The following is a 16,518-nucleotide window of genomic DNA, read 5'->3' on the forward strand; positions in this document are numbered from 1 at the left end:
TCATCTATCTATCTCACACACGTTCATAGCAAATGCGCCAACGCTGCTTAGCAAATCCCCCTGGAAGGCAGGCAGGCGTGGGAGCAGAGTCTTCTGGGAAATGTAGTCCAACCGGACCCATAACCGCCCCCCCCCCCGGGGTAGCAAAGAAATGCCAACGCTAGCAAACCCTTCTGGAAGGCAGAGTGGCATGGGCGCAGAGGCTTCTGGGAGCTGTAGTTCCCCGGATCCTCACCCGGGCTCAGCGCGGCAACAGCGCTGCGCAGGCCGCCTGCTAACCCCCCCCCCCCGGGAAGGCCGGCGCTCGCGACCGCGGACGCTTCTGGGAAATGTAGTCCAGCGGGCCGCAGGGACGCGCCGCCGCCGCCAAACCCCCTGGCAGGCCGGGCGGCGCGCAGAGGCTGCCGGGCAGTGTGGTCCGTCCTTAAGGCCGCTGCCCGCCCGGGAGGCGCTGCAAAGTCATCGGCCACTTCCGCGCCGCCTCGCAACCGCCCGCGGCTCTCTTTCCCGCTGGAAAACCCTGCTCGGACGACTTCCTTCCCCGGACCCTGGCTCAAGTTCGGTGCGAGGCTGCTGCTGCGGGAGCTCGGCCACCCGACGCTGGACAGAGCGAGCGGAGAGGTCGGTGCAGACGATCGGGGTGCAGACGGGAGGCCCGGGCTCGGGGAACAAAGACTGTGGGGAGCGGGATTGCGGGTGCCAGGAGCCCGTGCCGGAGGGAGCCGAGGGGCGCCGGGGAGGGCTGCAGCCTCGATCCTCGCGTCGCCCCGGGCAGGGATCGATCGCTCTGGGCCTGCACCCCCAGATCCGGGGGTTCTTCGGGGAGCTCCGGAGCCCATTTGGGGCTTGGCAAGGCAGGGCAGGGCAATGCAAGCCCGGGTCGCCCCAGTTTCTGGCGACACTCGCAGGAGAGCGTGTCTGGAGGGTGTGCACGAGGGTGATGGGGTGCGATCGTGTCGTTGGGGGGTCTAGAGGATGGGGAGCGCTTGCCAAAGAGCGACTCGTTGTTTGCAAAGTGGATTTCGGGGCGTCGCTGCCAGGCGCCCCAATCTTTGGCTTGCTCCCCAAGATAAGAGCCTGTTCTGTTGTTAGGGTGTTGGCCAGGGGAAAGCACTTTGCTCTTGCGACGGCCTCTTTCCTGCTCCTGCTCGGCCTTTTGTTCCCGCCGAGGTCGCTCTCCTCTCCGCTCCTCTCCGCTCGGCTCCCGAGGGGTCCGGCCTCCTCTGGGCCGGCGCCAACATCATCAGCCCAGATTCCCTCCGCCTGCCTCAGTCCCTGCGTGTGCAGAAGGGGTGCAGCCTTCCTGCTGCTTTCCGCCCCGCATTGCTTTTTATTAGTTATTTACTGATTGATTTTATTTGAGGGGGGGCCACAACCGGCGGCGCTCAGGTTACTCCTGACTGCGCTTGGGCTTTATTTACCCCTGGGACCATATGGAATGCGGGGGGGGGGGTCCTAACCCAGGCGAAGCGCGTGCAAAACGCACTCCTCCCCGCTGTGCAATCGCTCCAACCCCTTTATTGGTCTTACTATGTCCCTAAACTTATTGCCAGCCCCGATCTGCCCGCTTGCTTCAGAACTAAGTGCAGCTGTGAGGCTGGAGTGGCCCCTGGCACAAGGTGGGGGAAGGGGAAAGTTTGGTGAGGGGACCTCAGTGGGGGGGTTGAGGGAGCTGCCTCAGCCCCTGTGGGCCAGGCGGGTGCGGGCCTGGAGGAGCAGGTAGTGGGGAAGGGGACTTGAGTCCCCGGGTGAGAATGAGAGACAAGGAGCCCAGAGCCCTTGGTGGGGAGGAAACAAAGATTCACCCACAAGTGAGGAGATGCGAGCCTGAGCAGCTTTGCTTCTGGTTCCCAGGGGGAAACTGAGGCACGGGGCAGTTTCCCCAAGTGGCAACACCACTGCCACTCTGAGCTGATGAATGCTGTTCCCTCGCTCCTGCCCCAAGGGTGGGTTTTTGTGTGGGTGGATTGGTTGGTTGGTTGGTTGGTTGGTTGGTTGGTTGGTTGGTTTTGCGTTGTCTGGGTGGGTGAGTGAGTGGTTGGTTGGTTGGTTGGTTGGTTAATTGGTTTCGGATTTTGGACCACAAAAGGAGACGCTCGAGCTCCTGGCCCTGCCTTCGGGAATTACTCAGCCGGGAGGACCATATGGGACCCCGAGGATCAAAGCCAGGTCAGCCGCAAGGTCCCCTTTTAATTGTGCGCTCAAGGAAGGTAGATTTCTGGCATTCTGTAAAGGGGGTGCTGGGCTAGATTTGGGGACGTCTGCACTGGGAGTGGCCCTGGGTGACAGTGGGGCTGGTGCACATTAGGCAGAGGGACATGCATGCAGGGTCTGCGGGCTCAGTGTGTGCTCCTGGAAGTGACTGGCACTCAGGACTGGGCTTTGGCAGTGATCTCCTCAAGGAAATGTGGGGTTTGTTTTGGGGGCTTTGTGTGTGTTCGATCCTATTTTGAGATCACGCTCAGGGGACCATATGGGATGTCCGGGATAGAACCTGTCAGCATTGTGCAAGGCAAAAGCCCTACCTGCAGTGCTAAGACTTTCTGGAGCAGTGGGGGGTTGGGGGAGGGAGAGAGAGTGTGTTTTTTGTGCTCGCATTCCTGTGCCAGCTCTGCAAAGAAGCGCTATGGGGGAGGCCATTTAGCTTGGGCATCTGTAAAGTGAGCCCAGACACGACATGGAGAGGCCCAAGGGAACCCCTTGAGAAGTGTCTTTGACCATTTCTTCCCAGTGGTTTTTTCCTGCAATCTTCAGCCGGGAAGCGTAGAGTCCTCCTACACTCTGTAGCCTGCCCATTGCGCTGGAGATTGGAGAACTGTTATACAAGATTAAGTTTCTAGGGACCTTGAATTATAGGAGAGGCTTCTGAGCTTTGAATGACAGCTCTGTCCTTCTTGGAACAGGTAACTGTTTGGAAGCAGACAGGGCAGGCATCAATTTTGTACCAGTTGCCACATTGAGCCACATTTGTTCTCACGTGGTTTGTTTGTCTCTTTGTGTTTGTTGTTGGCTTGATGTTTTGACTTTGTTTTGTTTTTCTTTGAGCAACAGCCGACCATGCTAGGGCTTACTTGTGGCTCAGCACTCAGGAATCACTCCTGGCAGTCCTCTGGGGAACCATATAGGATGCCATGGATCCAATCCAAGTAAGCCACATGCAAGGCAAGCTCCCTCCCTGCAGTACTGTTACTCAAGTCCTTCTGGACACTATTGGAGAAAAGGTTTAGAACAAATAGCTATTGTACCATAAACTGTGCATATCCTTTTCCACTCCATATTTTCTGTAGACTCTGGGTTTTCACTTTTTATTTGGTTTTGGTTTGGGGGCCATACCCGGCGGTGCTCAGAGGTTACTCCTGGCTCTGCACTCAGAAATCGCTCCTGGCAGGCTCAGGGGACCATATGGGATGCCAGGATTTGAACCGCCATCCCTCCTGGATTGATTGCATTGAAGGCAAACGCCCTACTGCTGTGCTTCACTCCAGCCTGGACTCTAGGTTTTCAGTAGTTAATAATAAAAAACATGTTTCCCACTTAATGGAGAATATTTTTTCTTTTTAAAATTCTTTTTGTTTTGTATTGCTTTGGGACCACACCCAGCAATTTTAAGGGCCTACTCCTGGCTCTGCATTTAGGGATCACTCCTGGCATTTACTCTTATGAGGTGCCAGGCACTGAATCCAGGTTGATCAGGTGCAAGGCAAGCACCTTTTCCACTGTACTGTCTCTCTGATACCAAGAATTCTTGTTTTGACTGTCACCCCTAAAATAGAAAAAGTAGGCCCCTTCAGAGGTGCTCTTGATGGATTGCTCCAACTGGACATAAAACAAAGTCAGCTGCCTGTAAAAAATACAGCTGGGAGCCACAGCAGTTGTACAGTGGGTAGGACATGGATCTTGCATATAGTGGAACCAGGTTCAGTTTCCAGCACTCCATAATGTTTGAGTCCACCAGGAGTGGTCCCTAAGTTCAGTGCAGGAATAGGCCCTGCACACAGCCAGGTGTGGCCCATGGACCAAAAAAGACCCAAGCTTCTTCACTGTAGAGCTTACAGCCTGTTTTCTGATCTGTAGACAATTGATCTTATGACTTATGTAGTGTCTCAGTTCCAGTAACTTCAATGAAAGTTCTTCCAGTTTATATCACTCTACTTTGAAAGCATTTGGCTCAGGGGTCGGAACAACAGCAGAGTGGATAGGACATTTGCCTTGACTTTCACAATTAGTGTTTATTCTCTATCCAATCAATGGACTAGCTTAAAATTTAATCAAACTGGGACCAGAGCAATAGAGAGTATAGAAGGTAGGGTTTTCCCTTGCACACAGCTGACCCAGGTTCAATTCCTGACATCCCATATGATCCCCCAAGCCTACCAGAAGTGATTCCTGAATGCAGAGCCAGGAGGATCACTGAGCACTGCCTCGTGTGGCCCCAAAACAATTAAAACCAAAATAAAAATTTCAAACTAATTTGCTAAAAATGAAAAGCTCAGTGCTTCCACCTTTGTTTTTTTAGTTTTTGATTTTGGAGAGCCACATCCAGTGATGTTCAGTGGTTACTCCTAGCTCAGGAATTATTCCTGGTCATGCTCAGAGAACCACTTGGGATGCTGAGGATCAAACTCAGGTCAACAGCATGCAAGGCAAGTGCCCTACCTGATATACTATTTCCCTGGCCCCAGCTGAGGTTTCTGATAAGCTGACAGTCTTCCAGTAAGGAAACTCTGGTGAAAAGTCCCGGACAAATTTCTCTTTTGTCAAAGCAAGTCAAATAGCAAAGCCTAGATCATCGTTGAAGTAACTTCAGTGCAGAGAAGCAAGACTTTTTATAGCCATTACTGGAATAATCTATCACCCCCAAAGTACACTAAGTGAATTTTTAAGTGCAAAATAATGGGCTAAAAAAATTTTCCCATGATATGATAGGGACCAGAATGATAATACAGTAAGTAGGGCATTTGTCTTGCATCTGGTCAACCTGGATTCAGTTCCCAGTACCTCATATGTTCCCTGAGCCTTTTGCAGGCTGTGCAAAGGCAGGAGTAAGCCCTGAGTACCACTGGCTGTGGCCCCAAAACAAAACAAAAAAGATATATTCTCTCTTTGACATTTATCTCTTTAAAAAAGATAATATAGCAGGAGTTTTCTTGCATTGCATAAAACCAACCTAAGTTTGATTCCAGGAACCCCATAGAGTTCTCCCCAATCCCTACCAGAAGTGATCCATAAATGCAGAGCCAGGAGTAAGTTCAGAGCACTGCCAGGTGGAGCCTCCTCAAGAATAAATTAAAAGACAAAATGCACCACTATCCCAGTATAGTCACAAACATGGAGTATTATGAACCTATTCATAGGGAAATGATTTAACATTATTTTTTACAGATGTTCCATTTTTTATTTATTTTTGTATCCCTGGCTGTGCTCCAGGTTTACTCCTGGCTCTGTGTCCAAGGATTACTCTTGGCAAGCTCAGGGGAACATGTGTGGTGTCAGGGACTAAACCTGGGTCAGCATCATGCAAGGCAAGCAGTCTACCTGCTGTTCTATCACTCCTGCCCCATTGATTTTTTTTAATCAGTTTGGGGAGATGGTTCAAGTGGTAGAGCACTTGCAGAGAGCTAAATAAAACACTGAGTTTGCTTTCTGGCACCACTGGACCCACCACTGGACCCCCTTCTGTGCCTGCCTCATATTACCCCAAGGATACACAGCACAGCTGGATCAAAGCAGTGTATCACCCAGCCTTTGTTGTTAGGCTCAAGCTACGTAAAGTGTCTTTGGAGACAAATGCTCTACAAGTGGCCCCTGTCAGCATCAGTTTATAGATTTATCTGCTACCTGTTCAGTCACTGAGTACTGTATGTTTTTGAACTGAAGTGTAAATCATACGTAAAACCTTCCAATTCATCAATGTGGTCCTATGTCAAGGTCTTTCCTTCTCAAGATGAGGCACGAGTGTCCCGCAGAAGTCCCTCTTTCATCTCTTCCAGCCGATGACTAGAGCACCTGAGAGTAAGAATTCCAATTAGGAGAAAGTCGCTTCATCTTGCGCTGCCTCTTTCCCTCAACTCTCCGGGCTTCACTTCCAGTATCCTTCGTGTTTCGAAGAGCAAAGATCATGGACACATTTCGGGTGAGTTACTTTGCTTTGTTTGATCTCATTTTCTCTTTTACCTGATACTTTAATGAGCATTTGGGAAGCGCTCCTAAATGAAAGTGGGGGAATGGTAGGATAAGGAGGGATCAGAAGGCAGTACAGGAGGTTGGGCCCCTGCCTTGTTTCAGTGTTGGGGGCCACAACCTGATTTCAAATCCCCAGCACCAAATGTAGTCCCCTGAGCATGCCTGGTTTTGAACACTGGCTTAATGCCCTGCCCACTTCCAAAGAAATGTAAAACAGAACAATGGCCAGAGTGATAGTACATGGAGGGGGGAAGGGGTGTCTTGCAATGTGGCTGATCCCAGATGGATCTCTGGCACCACAGAGAGTCCCCTGAGGTATGCCAGGAATGAATCCTGAGCACTACAGGTTATGGCTCAAAATCCAGAAACTTAAAATAAAGAAAAAAGAGAATTTGTTTTGGCCCAAACCCAGCTGTGCTCAGGATATGTGTTTAGAGGCTCAGGGATTAAACCCAGGGCTTCCGAGATGAGAAACACATGCTCAGCCCATTGAGTTCTAGCTTCCTCCAGCACCAATAGCAAATAGCACCTTTAAGAAAACACGCTATGGGGCCAGAGTGATGACAGTAGGTAGGGCATGTGCCTGGCACACAGCCGAACCTGGTTTGCTCCCCAGCACCACACATTCTCTGAGCCCCTTGAGCTCAGTCACAAGTAAGCTCTGAATACAACCAGATATAAAATTAAAAAAAGAAGGGGCCGGAGAGATAGCATGTAGGTAAGGCATTTGCCTTGCATGCAGAAGGACGGTGATTCAAATCCCGGCATCCCATAATATCCCCCGAGCCTGCCAGGAGCAATTTCTGAGCATAAAGCCAGGAGTAACCCCTGAGCGCTGCTGGGTGTGACCCAAAAACAAAACAAAAAAAAATTTAAAAAGAAAGAAACAATAATAAAGCAGGTAGCTTGTCTTATTCATAACTGGCCCAAGTTCAATCCCCAGCACCCCATTTTATTCCAGGCCGGAGGGGTAGGCAGGAACATTGCCAATTGTGTCCCAATCAAACAAACAGAAAAAGAAAGCCTTATTCTTTCTCACAGAGTCATAGGAGGGACATGAAATCTCGTAGTTCAGAAGCCTGAAGTAGACTGTATCTAATGTTCCCAGGACAATTGACTAGTGCTACGTAGTTTCCAGGTTACTATTTCCTGTTCATACATACATTGCTACCCACTTTATCCATGCCCTCCATCAGTGTAACACATTTCATGACCCTATGCCAGCATTTCATCATCACCCAAACTCCTTGATTTATTTTGGGATTCATTCTCGGTACTGTGCTATGGTTTCACAGAAATGTGTATGTGTATACATTATAATCAGAATCACTTCACTGACCTAATTGTCATTAGCACTGTGGACCATTATAATTTCTGTAGTTTTGCCATTTAAAATTCTCAGTGATGTCGAATTTTTTTTTTTTTTTTTTGGCTTTTGGGCCACACTCGGCATTGCTCAGGGGTTCCTCCTGGCTGTCTGCTCAGAAATAGCTCCTGGCAGGCACGGGGGACCATATGGGACACTGGAATTTGAACCAACCACCTTTGGTCCTGGATCGGTTGCTTGCAAGGCAAACGCCGCTGTGCTATCTTTCCGGGCCCGTGATGTCAACTTTTTACCTTGGCTTTTTCTGAACATGGATCGGGCTGTTCTATCTTTTACTAACTTGAAAACTCATTTGCTTTTGAGCACACAGCATCCTTCCACTCAATACTTTATCCACTTATTTTATTGAAGAATGTCTTGATGGCTTTTAAATTATTATAAGTCATAAGTAAAACTTACGGATATATCCATGTGCTGGTTTTAGATAGGCATACATTTTCTCAGCTCCTTTCAATACATAACAACATGCTATTTCTGGGTTCTGGATTTTAAAATGTCTATTTATCATTATTAGTTTGGGGGCCACACCTGGTCATGCTCAGGGCTTAGTCCTGATTCTGCACTCATAGATCACTCCTGGCAGGGCTCAGGGCTGGGAGAGGTGAACACGATAATATGTGGTAATGGGGATTGAACCTGGATTGACTACCTGCAAGACAACCACTTTACCCACTCTACTGTCGCTTCAGATCCTGTTGTCACCACCTTAAATATCTCTTTACTTTTGAATATTGGCAATTGGTGATGTTCCTAGAGTAATTTTTAGACCCTGATCTAGATCATTGAGTTTTTGAATGTGTGCATCCACGTCTTTCACACCTTCCCTTTTTTTTTCCTTCCTAGTTCCGACGAGCTTTCTAAAAAGCCAGTAATGTTGAGTATGTTTAGTTCCTTGACCTGTTTACATTTTCAAAGTGGCCTCTCATGCAAGCCATAAACCCTGGCTTTTAAGGGTTTATTCATTCGCTGGAGCAATAGTTCAGTGGGGAGGACATTTGCCTTGCACTCAGTCAGCCCTGGTTCACTCCTCCTTATTCCAGCTCATCTCCTGAGTCCCTGTCAGGAGTGATGCCTGAACACAGTCAGGTGTGGCCCAGAATTGTCTCCCACAAAAAGAGAGGGGTTCACTCATTCTCATTTCTCTCTAATTGGAGCTAGCTGATTATCAGAAACTCGATCCATATTTTAGAGTTTTTTCCTGTAGCTATTTGATGGCCAAACCACCTTGCTCTTACCAAACACCAATGCTATCTTTGGGGTGCATTTGTTTGTTTGTTTGTTTGTTTGTGAGAATAGCCCAAACAGTGCTCAAAATAGAAATGCCACCATCCACATCACACAGGGATGGGTGCCTGGATGCAGGCTTCTGAGGACAATCAGATCCAACTGGGATGCTCAGGGACCACCAGGCTCCCTCATAGCTGTGCTCTCAGAGGATCAAGTGAGGTCCCATATGCATGCAAAACATGTACCTAGACCCCTGTGCTGTCTGCCTGGCCTTACGGTGTTTAATTTCTGTTTTGCTTTGTTTTGGGGTCACACCCGGCAACACTCAGGGGTTACTTCTGGCTCTGTGCTCAGAAATCACTCCTGGCAGGCTCGGGGGACCATATGGGATGCAGGAAATTGAGCCACCATCTGCCCTGGGTTAGCCGCATGCAAGACAAATGCCCTACCACAGTGCTATCTCTCCAGCCCTAGGGTGTTTAATTTTTAAAGAGTTGGCGCCAGAGTGATAGCACAGCGGGTAGGGCGTTTGCCTTGCACGTGGCTCACCCGGATTAGATCCCCTGCATCCCATGTGGTCCCTTAAGCCTGCCAGGTGTGCACCCATCAAAAAAAAGGTCAAATGCAGAATGAATCTGAGGCATCTCCAACTTTGCTTACCAAGGCTGTATTTCTCTGATGAAGAGTTATGAGCCCAAAAGTTGACCAAACACTGTTCTAGTGTCATTTGATCTGTTTCTTTTATTGTTGTTTTTGGAGTTATACCAGTGGTACTCAGGGCTGACTCCTGGCTCTGTGCTCAGGAATTACTCCTGAGAGTGCTTAGAGGACCTCCTGGATTACCAGATATTGAACCTGGATACACCGCTTGCATGCAACTCTGGCTCTCCAGGACCAGACAATTGCCATTCAACTTTCCTGATCTTTTTTTTGTTTGGTTTTGTTTTTTGTTGAGGGCTTTTATTTTGTTGTTGTTGTTTGTTTGTTTTGGAGCCACACCCAGTAGTACTCTGGGGTTATTCCTAGATTTGCACTCAGAAATCACTTCTGGCAGGATCTGGAGACCATATGGTATGCTGGGATTGTTTCCAGGTTGGCCACGTGCAAAACAAATGACCTACCTGCTTGCTATCACCCACCCCACTTTTCTGGTTTTTTTTTTAATATCCAACTGCAGCTTGCTTCTCTCTCTTTCTTTGTTTCACTCTTTGTTTCTCTCTCTTTCTTTCTTTCTCTCTTTTTCTTTCTTTCTCTCTTTCTCTTTCTCTTTCTTTCTTCTTTCTTTCTCTCTTTCTTTTTCTTCTCTCTCTCTCTCCTCTCTTTCTCTCTCTCTCCCCCTCTCTCTCTCCCCCTCTCTCTCTCCCTCTCTCTCTCCCCCCAAATTCAGCTTTCTTTCCTTCTTTCTTTTTTATTATTCTTGTCCAGGTTCACTTATCTGAGTTCGTCTGAAGGCTAAAGGTCAGATTTCATAATAAACAATAATTAGTCCTAACAAATTTCATAATAGACCAATTAGTCTCAGGGCCGGAGAGATAGCACAGCAGTAGGGTGTTTGCCTTGTATCGCAAACTCCCGGTATCCCATATGGTCCCCCAAGCCAGCCAGGAGCAATTTCTGAGGACAAAGCTAGGTGTAACCCCTGAGTGCTGCCAGGTAAGACTCAAAAACTAAAAAACTATTTGTCTCTTAAGTCCTGAAACAAACAAAAATAATTAATAAATAACAGTATGTTTATTATCCTTGGAATGTTTTGGTTGTTTTTGTATTGGAGCCACTCCTGGTGATGCTTAGGGGAGCTTTATGAGATTCTGATGATCGAATCTGGGTCAGCTGTGTGCAAGGCCAGGGCACATTCTGCTGTACTATGTTTCCAAACCCTGAGTTTGACTTTTTTGAGATGTAGCTTCTCTGATCATTGGTTAACAATGCTATAGAATTTTAGTCATATACCTTATACCAATTTATGAGCACCCCACCTACCAGCTAAATTCTTTTGCCATTTCAGCCCCAGAAAAATCTCTCCCCATTTCCATTTTGCCCTGTTGACTTTCATAATTTTGCCAAATTTAGGAATGAGTTTGGCATTCTTTCTAATTTGTCTGCTTCTGCTATAACTTATACAGATCAGCGAAAATCTTTGTTATTGGTTATTTCCTTAATTTCTTCTCTGATCCCACTATTCAGATGTTACAACGATTATTCCCTTTTATTTTTGTTGATTTCTAGTCTCATAGCATTGTGACCACTAAAGATGCTTACAACTTCTTTTTTTTTTTTTTTTTTGCTTACAATTTCTATCTCGACATTTTGCTTTTAATTTTAGACATGACTTATAGTTCCATTACTGACAGGGTTTCATGCACACACTGTTTTATGCCAGTTTTGGCTTCCCTCCACCATTGCCTCCGTGTCCCCAACCTCATCTCAGCCCACACCCTTAGTCTGTTCCCTGACATGATGATAAGCCCCATTCTGTTGACCAATTTTCACATAGCTCTCTTCTTCCTTTTGTTTCTGGGTCATGCCTGGCTGTGTTCAGGGCTTACTCCTAGCTTTTTTTTTTTTTTCTTTAAATATGGAACGCTTCACGAATTTGTGTGTCATCCTTGCGCAGGGGCCATGCTAATCTTCTCTGTATCGTTCCAATTTTAGTATATGTGCTGCCGAAGCGAGCACTTACTCCTAGCTTTGTGCTCAGGGATCACTCCTGGCAGGGCTAGGGGAACAGATGGGATTGCTGGTGATTGAATCCAGGCCATGCCTCATGAAAAGCAAGTGCCCTCCCTGCTATACTATCCCTTCTGCCCTTTTCTTTCTTTTATATAATTATTTGTAGTTAGGTAAGGACCACTCTTATATTATTTAAAATTATGTCTTTGGGATGGAGCTAGATAGAAGAGCCAGAGCACATGTTTTGCATGCAAGAGGCCTGGGCATATAGCCATGTATTGTCTGGTCCCTGAATCACTGCCAAGTGAATTGCCAAGACCACAAGCCCAAGAATTGTCTCTAAATACTACCTAGGATGGTCCCCAAAAAAGTAAAAATGGAATGCAATAACATCCTCAAAGCCCTATTTCCAAATACGTGTGTGTGTGTGTGTGTGTGTGTGTGTGTGTGTGTGTAGACAAATAAATTCTAAGCTATTTCTTGCATCCAGATTCTTTTTCCATTTTCCCAATTTCAATTTACTGTGCCAACATCTAATCAGCTAGTCAAGCAGACAGAACCTAATGATAAAGTCTCCCTGCTGTCCTCTCAGGGAAAGTAATGCCAAATTCTCCTTTTCCTTTTTTCCTGATTAGGCTTGAGCCAGGGCTTACTCCTGGCTCTGTATTCGGGAATCATTCCTGGTGAGCTGGGGGACCATATGGAGGCTGAGTGCTATGTGCAAGAGAAGCGGCCTCCCTGCTGAACTCTCGCTCAGGCCTCCAATGCCAATGTTTGAGATGGTTACTCTAAGAGAGACCTGTGTGCAGTTGTGTCATGTTATTATAGACCAGAGGCCAGGGAGGCAGCTCTAAGCCTAGAGCCAATCGCTGTGTATGTACATCACATCATATTGGATCCTTATCTTAATTCAGTACCTGAGAACTGCCAGGTGTCTTCCTGGCCACACCAGGGGTAGACCTGGTGACCTCAGCACCTCTGGATGACCAGAACTGACCGCTGAGCTGGCAGGCACAGCCAAAAGGCATATCTGTGAATGTGTGCACTGGTTTGATGGAGGATTGTTGGGAGGCAGAATAATAATAATAAAAATAATAAAAGTGACCCAAGAAATAGTACAGTGGGTAAGGCACATGACTTGCATGCAGCCAATTCAGATTTGCACCCCATATGGAGCCTCAGGCACTGCCATAAATGAACCCTGAGCACAGAGCCAGGTGTAAACCCTGTGGCCCAAAAGAACAAAAAATAAAATTAAAATAGCCTAGTGCTGTCATAAGATATCTTATTACTGACATTAAACTATATATGTATGTGTGTATACATGTGTCTACTCGCAAAAAAGGGCATGACCAGGTTAGTGAGAGAGTATAGTGCAGGGGTCTCAAACTCAATTGACCTGGGGGCCGCAGGAGGCAAAGTCGGAGTGATCCTTGAGTGCAAAGTCAGTAGTAAGTCTTGAACACTGAGGGGTGTGACCCAAACAACTAAAACAAAACAAAAAAAGATTCCTCTACGGCAGGGCCACAAAATGTTGTACGGAGGGCCGCGAGTTTGAAGCCCCTGGTACAGTGGGTAAGATGCTTTCATCAGATGCTTAAGGTTCAATCCCCGACAGCCAAGGAATGATCCCTGAGCTCTACTGGATGTGGCCAAAAAAAATAAAAAGCCAAAATTAAATTGAAAAACTAAGTTGACCCTCAGCTTTATGGACATGTGTGCCTTTTTCACCTCTCATCACAGACCTGGAACACTTACCAGGAGAGTAAGCTGTCTCCCATTTCCTTTAACTTGGCAGCCATTTTACTTCTGGGGGCCAGAGTGATAGCACAACAGGAAGGATGCTTGCCTTGCATGTGACCGACCTGAATTGGATCCCCAGTATGGTCCCTTGCGGCTTGCCAGGTGTGTGTCCTCCCCAAACAAACAAAAATCTGTGATTCAGAGGCCAGCACAAAATAAGGGGCATTGCCTTGCATGTAGCTAATTCGGGTTCAATCCTAGGCACCTCAAATAGTCTGCTGAGCCCTGCCAGGAGAAAATTCCTAAGTGCAGAACCAAGGGTAAACCCTGAGAACCACTAGATGTGACCTCAAAAACAAAATAACAACTAAAATATCTTGGCTGGGATTACTCCTGTCTCTGTACTAAGGGATCTCTCCTGGCAGGTTTAGGGGACCGAATGGGATTTGGGGGCTTGAACCCAGATTGACTACAGGCAAGGCAAGTGCCCTATCCACTATACTCTCTGATGCAGAAGAACGGCATTTCTTGTTTTGTTTTGTTTGGGGGGGTCATACCCAGCCATGCTCAGGACTTAATCCTGGCTGTGCTCTTAGGGTGATGCTCAGGGGACCATATGGGATGACTGGGATCCAACCCAGGCTGGTGGCATGCAAGGCAAACATCTACCTGCTGTGCTATCACTCCTGTCCCCAGAGGTAGAATATTTATATTGTGACTATCATTGTTCCACAACAAAAAATATAAATTGAGAGTATCCTCCCCATGATAAAACCTCCCTTAAAAGGAAACTTCCAGACTCCTTGGACTCCAGCTACTGCCTCTAACTGGACAGAGGAATGTTCCGTTCATTACAGGGGATGGTGATGTTTGAGGACGTGGCTTTGAACTTTACCTGGGAAGAGTGGCAGCTCCTGGATGAAGAGCAGAGGAGCCTCTACAGAGATGTGATGCTGGAAACCTACAGTCACCTGGAGTCACTGGGTAAGTGAAGATCCCCACTCTTACTTGTTGGATTTCTTTCTCTTCATCAGTTCAGAGACAACTACATAACAATAAGTGCTATGAAGCTGTCAAATTTTGGACAAGAATGTGAGTGTTTGCCACTAATCAGACATTTAGGCTGGCCTTTCATGGCCCATCTGTGCAGTTGTCATTCTTGTCGTTCTGTAAACATTGGGAACTTTGGTAAAATGCCTACATGAATTTTGCATCTGCAGGACATTCACTCCCCAAACCAGAAATGATCATCAAGTTGGAGCAAAAGGCAGAGCCATGGGTGGTCGAGGCCCCAAAACAGCATTTCTCAGGTAAGTCACTGCAAACTCGGGAGGGAAAAGGGCGGCAGAAGTCTGTTGTACTTGTAACCATCTCATTCCTCAATAGCCACGAGCCTACAAGTAGCACAAGTCTCATGCACTGTTCAGCCTCAATTTTGGCCTTGAGTTATAAATATTAGACTTTCTTAATGGCTAGATATTCTCAAAATGCAATACTGAACCAACTGTCTGTCCTGCATACTGCTATTGCCTTATTAACTCTAAGCTCATTTATGATAGTGTCCTTAGTTCTCAGGGAATATTTTCTTTCAAGGTTTATTCATACACTTTGTAAGTTAATGTAACGTGATTTTGGTTTAGAGCCATACCAAGCAGTGCTTAGGGCTTTTAGCTAGGTTTACGGGACCATCTGGGATGCTGAGGGGTCAAACCCAGATCAGGAGTGCAAAAAAAGTATCTACTTGCTATACTTCCTTTCCACCCTAATCATGTACCATGTGAATGGAGATGTTTTGATAAAATGTCTCTGGGCTCAGTAGGAATAAAAACAAGTAACCCTTTTAGCAGTTGATATTCTATAGTGAGAGAAATTGAAAAAAGAAAGGAATATCTTGAAATTTTTAGTTTTCAAAGGATAGAAAGAAAATTAGAAGATATGATTTTATGTAAACAGAAAATTCTCAGAAGCACCATCAGATAAAATGGGGGCCGGATAGATAGCTTGGAGGTAAGGCGTTTGCTTTGCATGCAAAAGGATGGCAGTTCAAATCCCAGCATCCCTTATGGTCCCCCATGCCTGCCAGGAGTGATTTCTGAGCAGAGAGCCAGGAGTAATTCCTGAGCACAGACGGGTATGACCCAAAAACCAAAAAACTGGAAAAAAATGCTCAGAAAAGGACTCCCAGGAAATTAATTGATAGTTTAATTTGAAGATGACTGTCAATGTTTAAACATAGAATTCTTGGTACAAATACACATGGAATGGAGCATTGGCAGCCGCTTGGAATGTACAAAATTTCATGTACAGTAAATTCCATGTTGATAGAGATCATGACCTGGAGTGAGAAGGTGTTTTTTTTTGGGGGGGGGTGTTGTTTTTTGTTTTGGTTTGGTTTGGTTTGGTTTGGATTTTTTGGTGCTCAGGGGTTACTCCTGGCTCTGAGCTCAGAACTCTCTCCTGGCAGGCACAGGGAACCATATGGGATGCCGGGATCTAACCCAGTCCATCCCATATCAGCATCGTGCAAGGCAAACACCCTACCGCTGTGCTATTGCTCAGGCCCCTGGAGTGCTAAGGTTAATATGAAAAAAAAAGAGGTTGCTGGGCTGGTATTGTAAAACACAGCATCAGAAATTGAATACAGACCTGGAAAGATAGTCCAGCAGGTAGGATGCTTGCTGTGCATGGAAACTACCCAAGTTCAATCCTCAGCACCCCGTATGGTTCCTAGAGATGGCAAGGAGTGATCCTTGAGTACAGAGTCAGAAGTAACCTCTGAATATCACCAGGTGTGACCCCAAAATGAAAATCAATTAATCAATTTAATTGTGACTACAAAAAAGAAGGGAAGTGATGACTACACAAAGAATCCCCCAATATCTTGTTCCTTGTGAAGTGTATTGTCTGCACATCTGCTGGGAATATGATATTGTGAGTCCCTAAACCATAGAACAAAGGGTTTCTCATTGAGAAGAATCTGGTTGTCACTATAATTTGAATTTGATTATTATTTTCTGTTGAGCAAGTCATTAAGTAATAACACACAACATTGGCCTTCATTTCACTACAAAGAGGCTACAAGTAAAACTCTTAACTTCAAGAGAAAAGTCTTTAGAAAAAGTGAGTTATCGAGTTGCTGTTCTTGTGCCAAGATGTGGAATGTTAGTCTCAGAAGGAAATGGGAGAGGCTTTTTTCATTTGGGGGGAGGGGCCATACCCAGCTGTGCTCAGGGCTTACTCCTGGCTCTGCACTCAGAAATTACTCCTGGCAGGCTCAGGGGACCATATGGGATTCCAGGGATCAAACC

General features: G+C 46.6%; 1 protein-coding gene and 1 non-coding gene across 3 annotated transcripts in view; one reads left to right on the plus strand and one right to left on the minus strand.

Moving 5' to 3' along the window:
- Positions 1-404: 404 nt before the first annotated feature.
- Positions 405-16,518, plus strand: part of LOC126015491 (zinc finger protein OZF-like) — a 64,714-nt gene continuing 48,600 nt past the window's right edge. The window contains exons 1-4 of one of the 2 annotated variants that reach the window (XM_049778023.1): positions 405-621; positions 5,991-6,133; positions 14,068-14,194; positions 14,431-14,520. In XM_049778023.1, the coding sequence (XP_049633980.1) occupies positions 6,119-6,133; positions 14,068-14,194; positions 14,431-14,520 (232 nt within the window). In that variant the 5' untranslated portion in view covers positions 405-621; positions 5,991-6,118. The remainder of the gene's footprint in view (positions 622-5,990; positions 6,134-14,067; positions 14,195-14,430; positions 14,521-16,518) is intronic. The other variant, XM_049778022.1, reaches the window with a different exon arrangement.
- LOC126016897 (U6 spliceosomal RNA) lies at positions 11,367-11,473 on the minus strand. Its single transcript, XR_007498582.1, has one exon. It is a non-coding gene; the product is annotated as a U6 spliceosomal RNA (small nuclear RNA).

This window comes from Suncus etruscus, chromosome 8 (assembly GCF_024139225.1).
Source record: "Suncus etruscus isolate mSunEtr1 chromosome 8, mSunEtr1.pri.cur, whole genome shotgun sequence".
In the NCBI taxonomy this organism is placed as follows: domain Eukaryota; kingdom Metazoa; phylum Chordata; class Mammalia; order Eulipotyphla; family Soricidae; genus Suncus; species Suncus etruscus.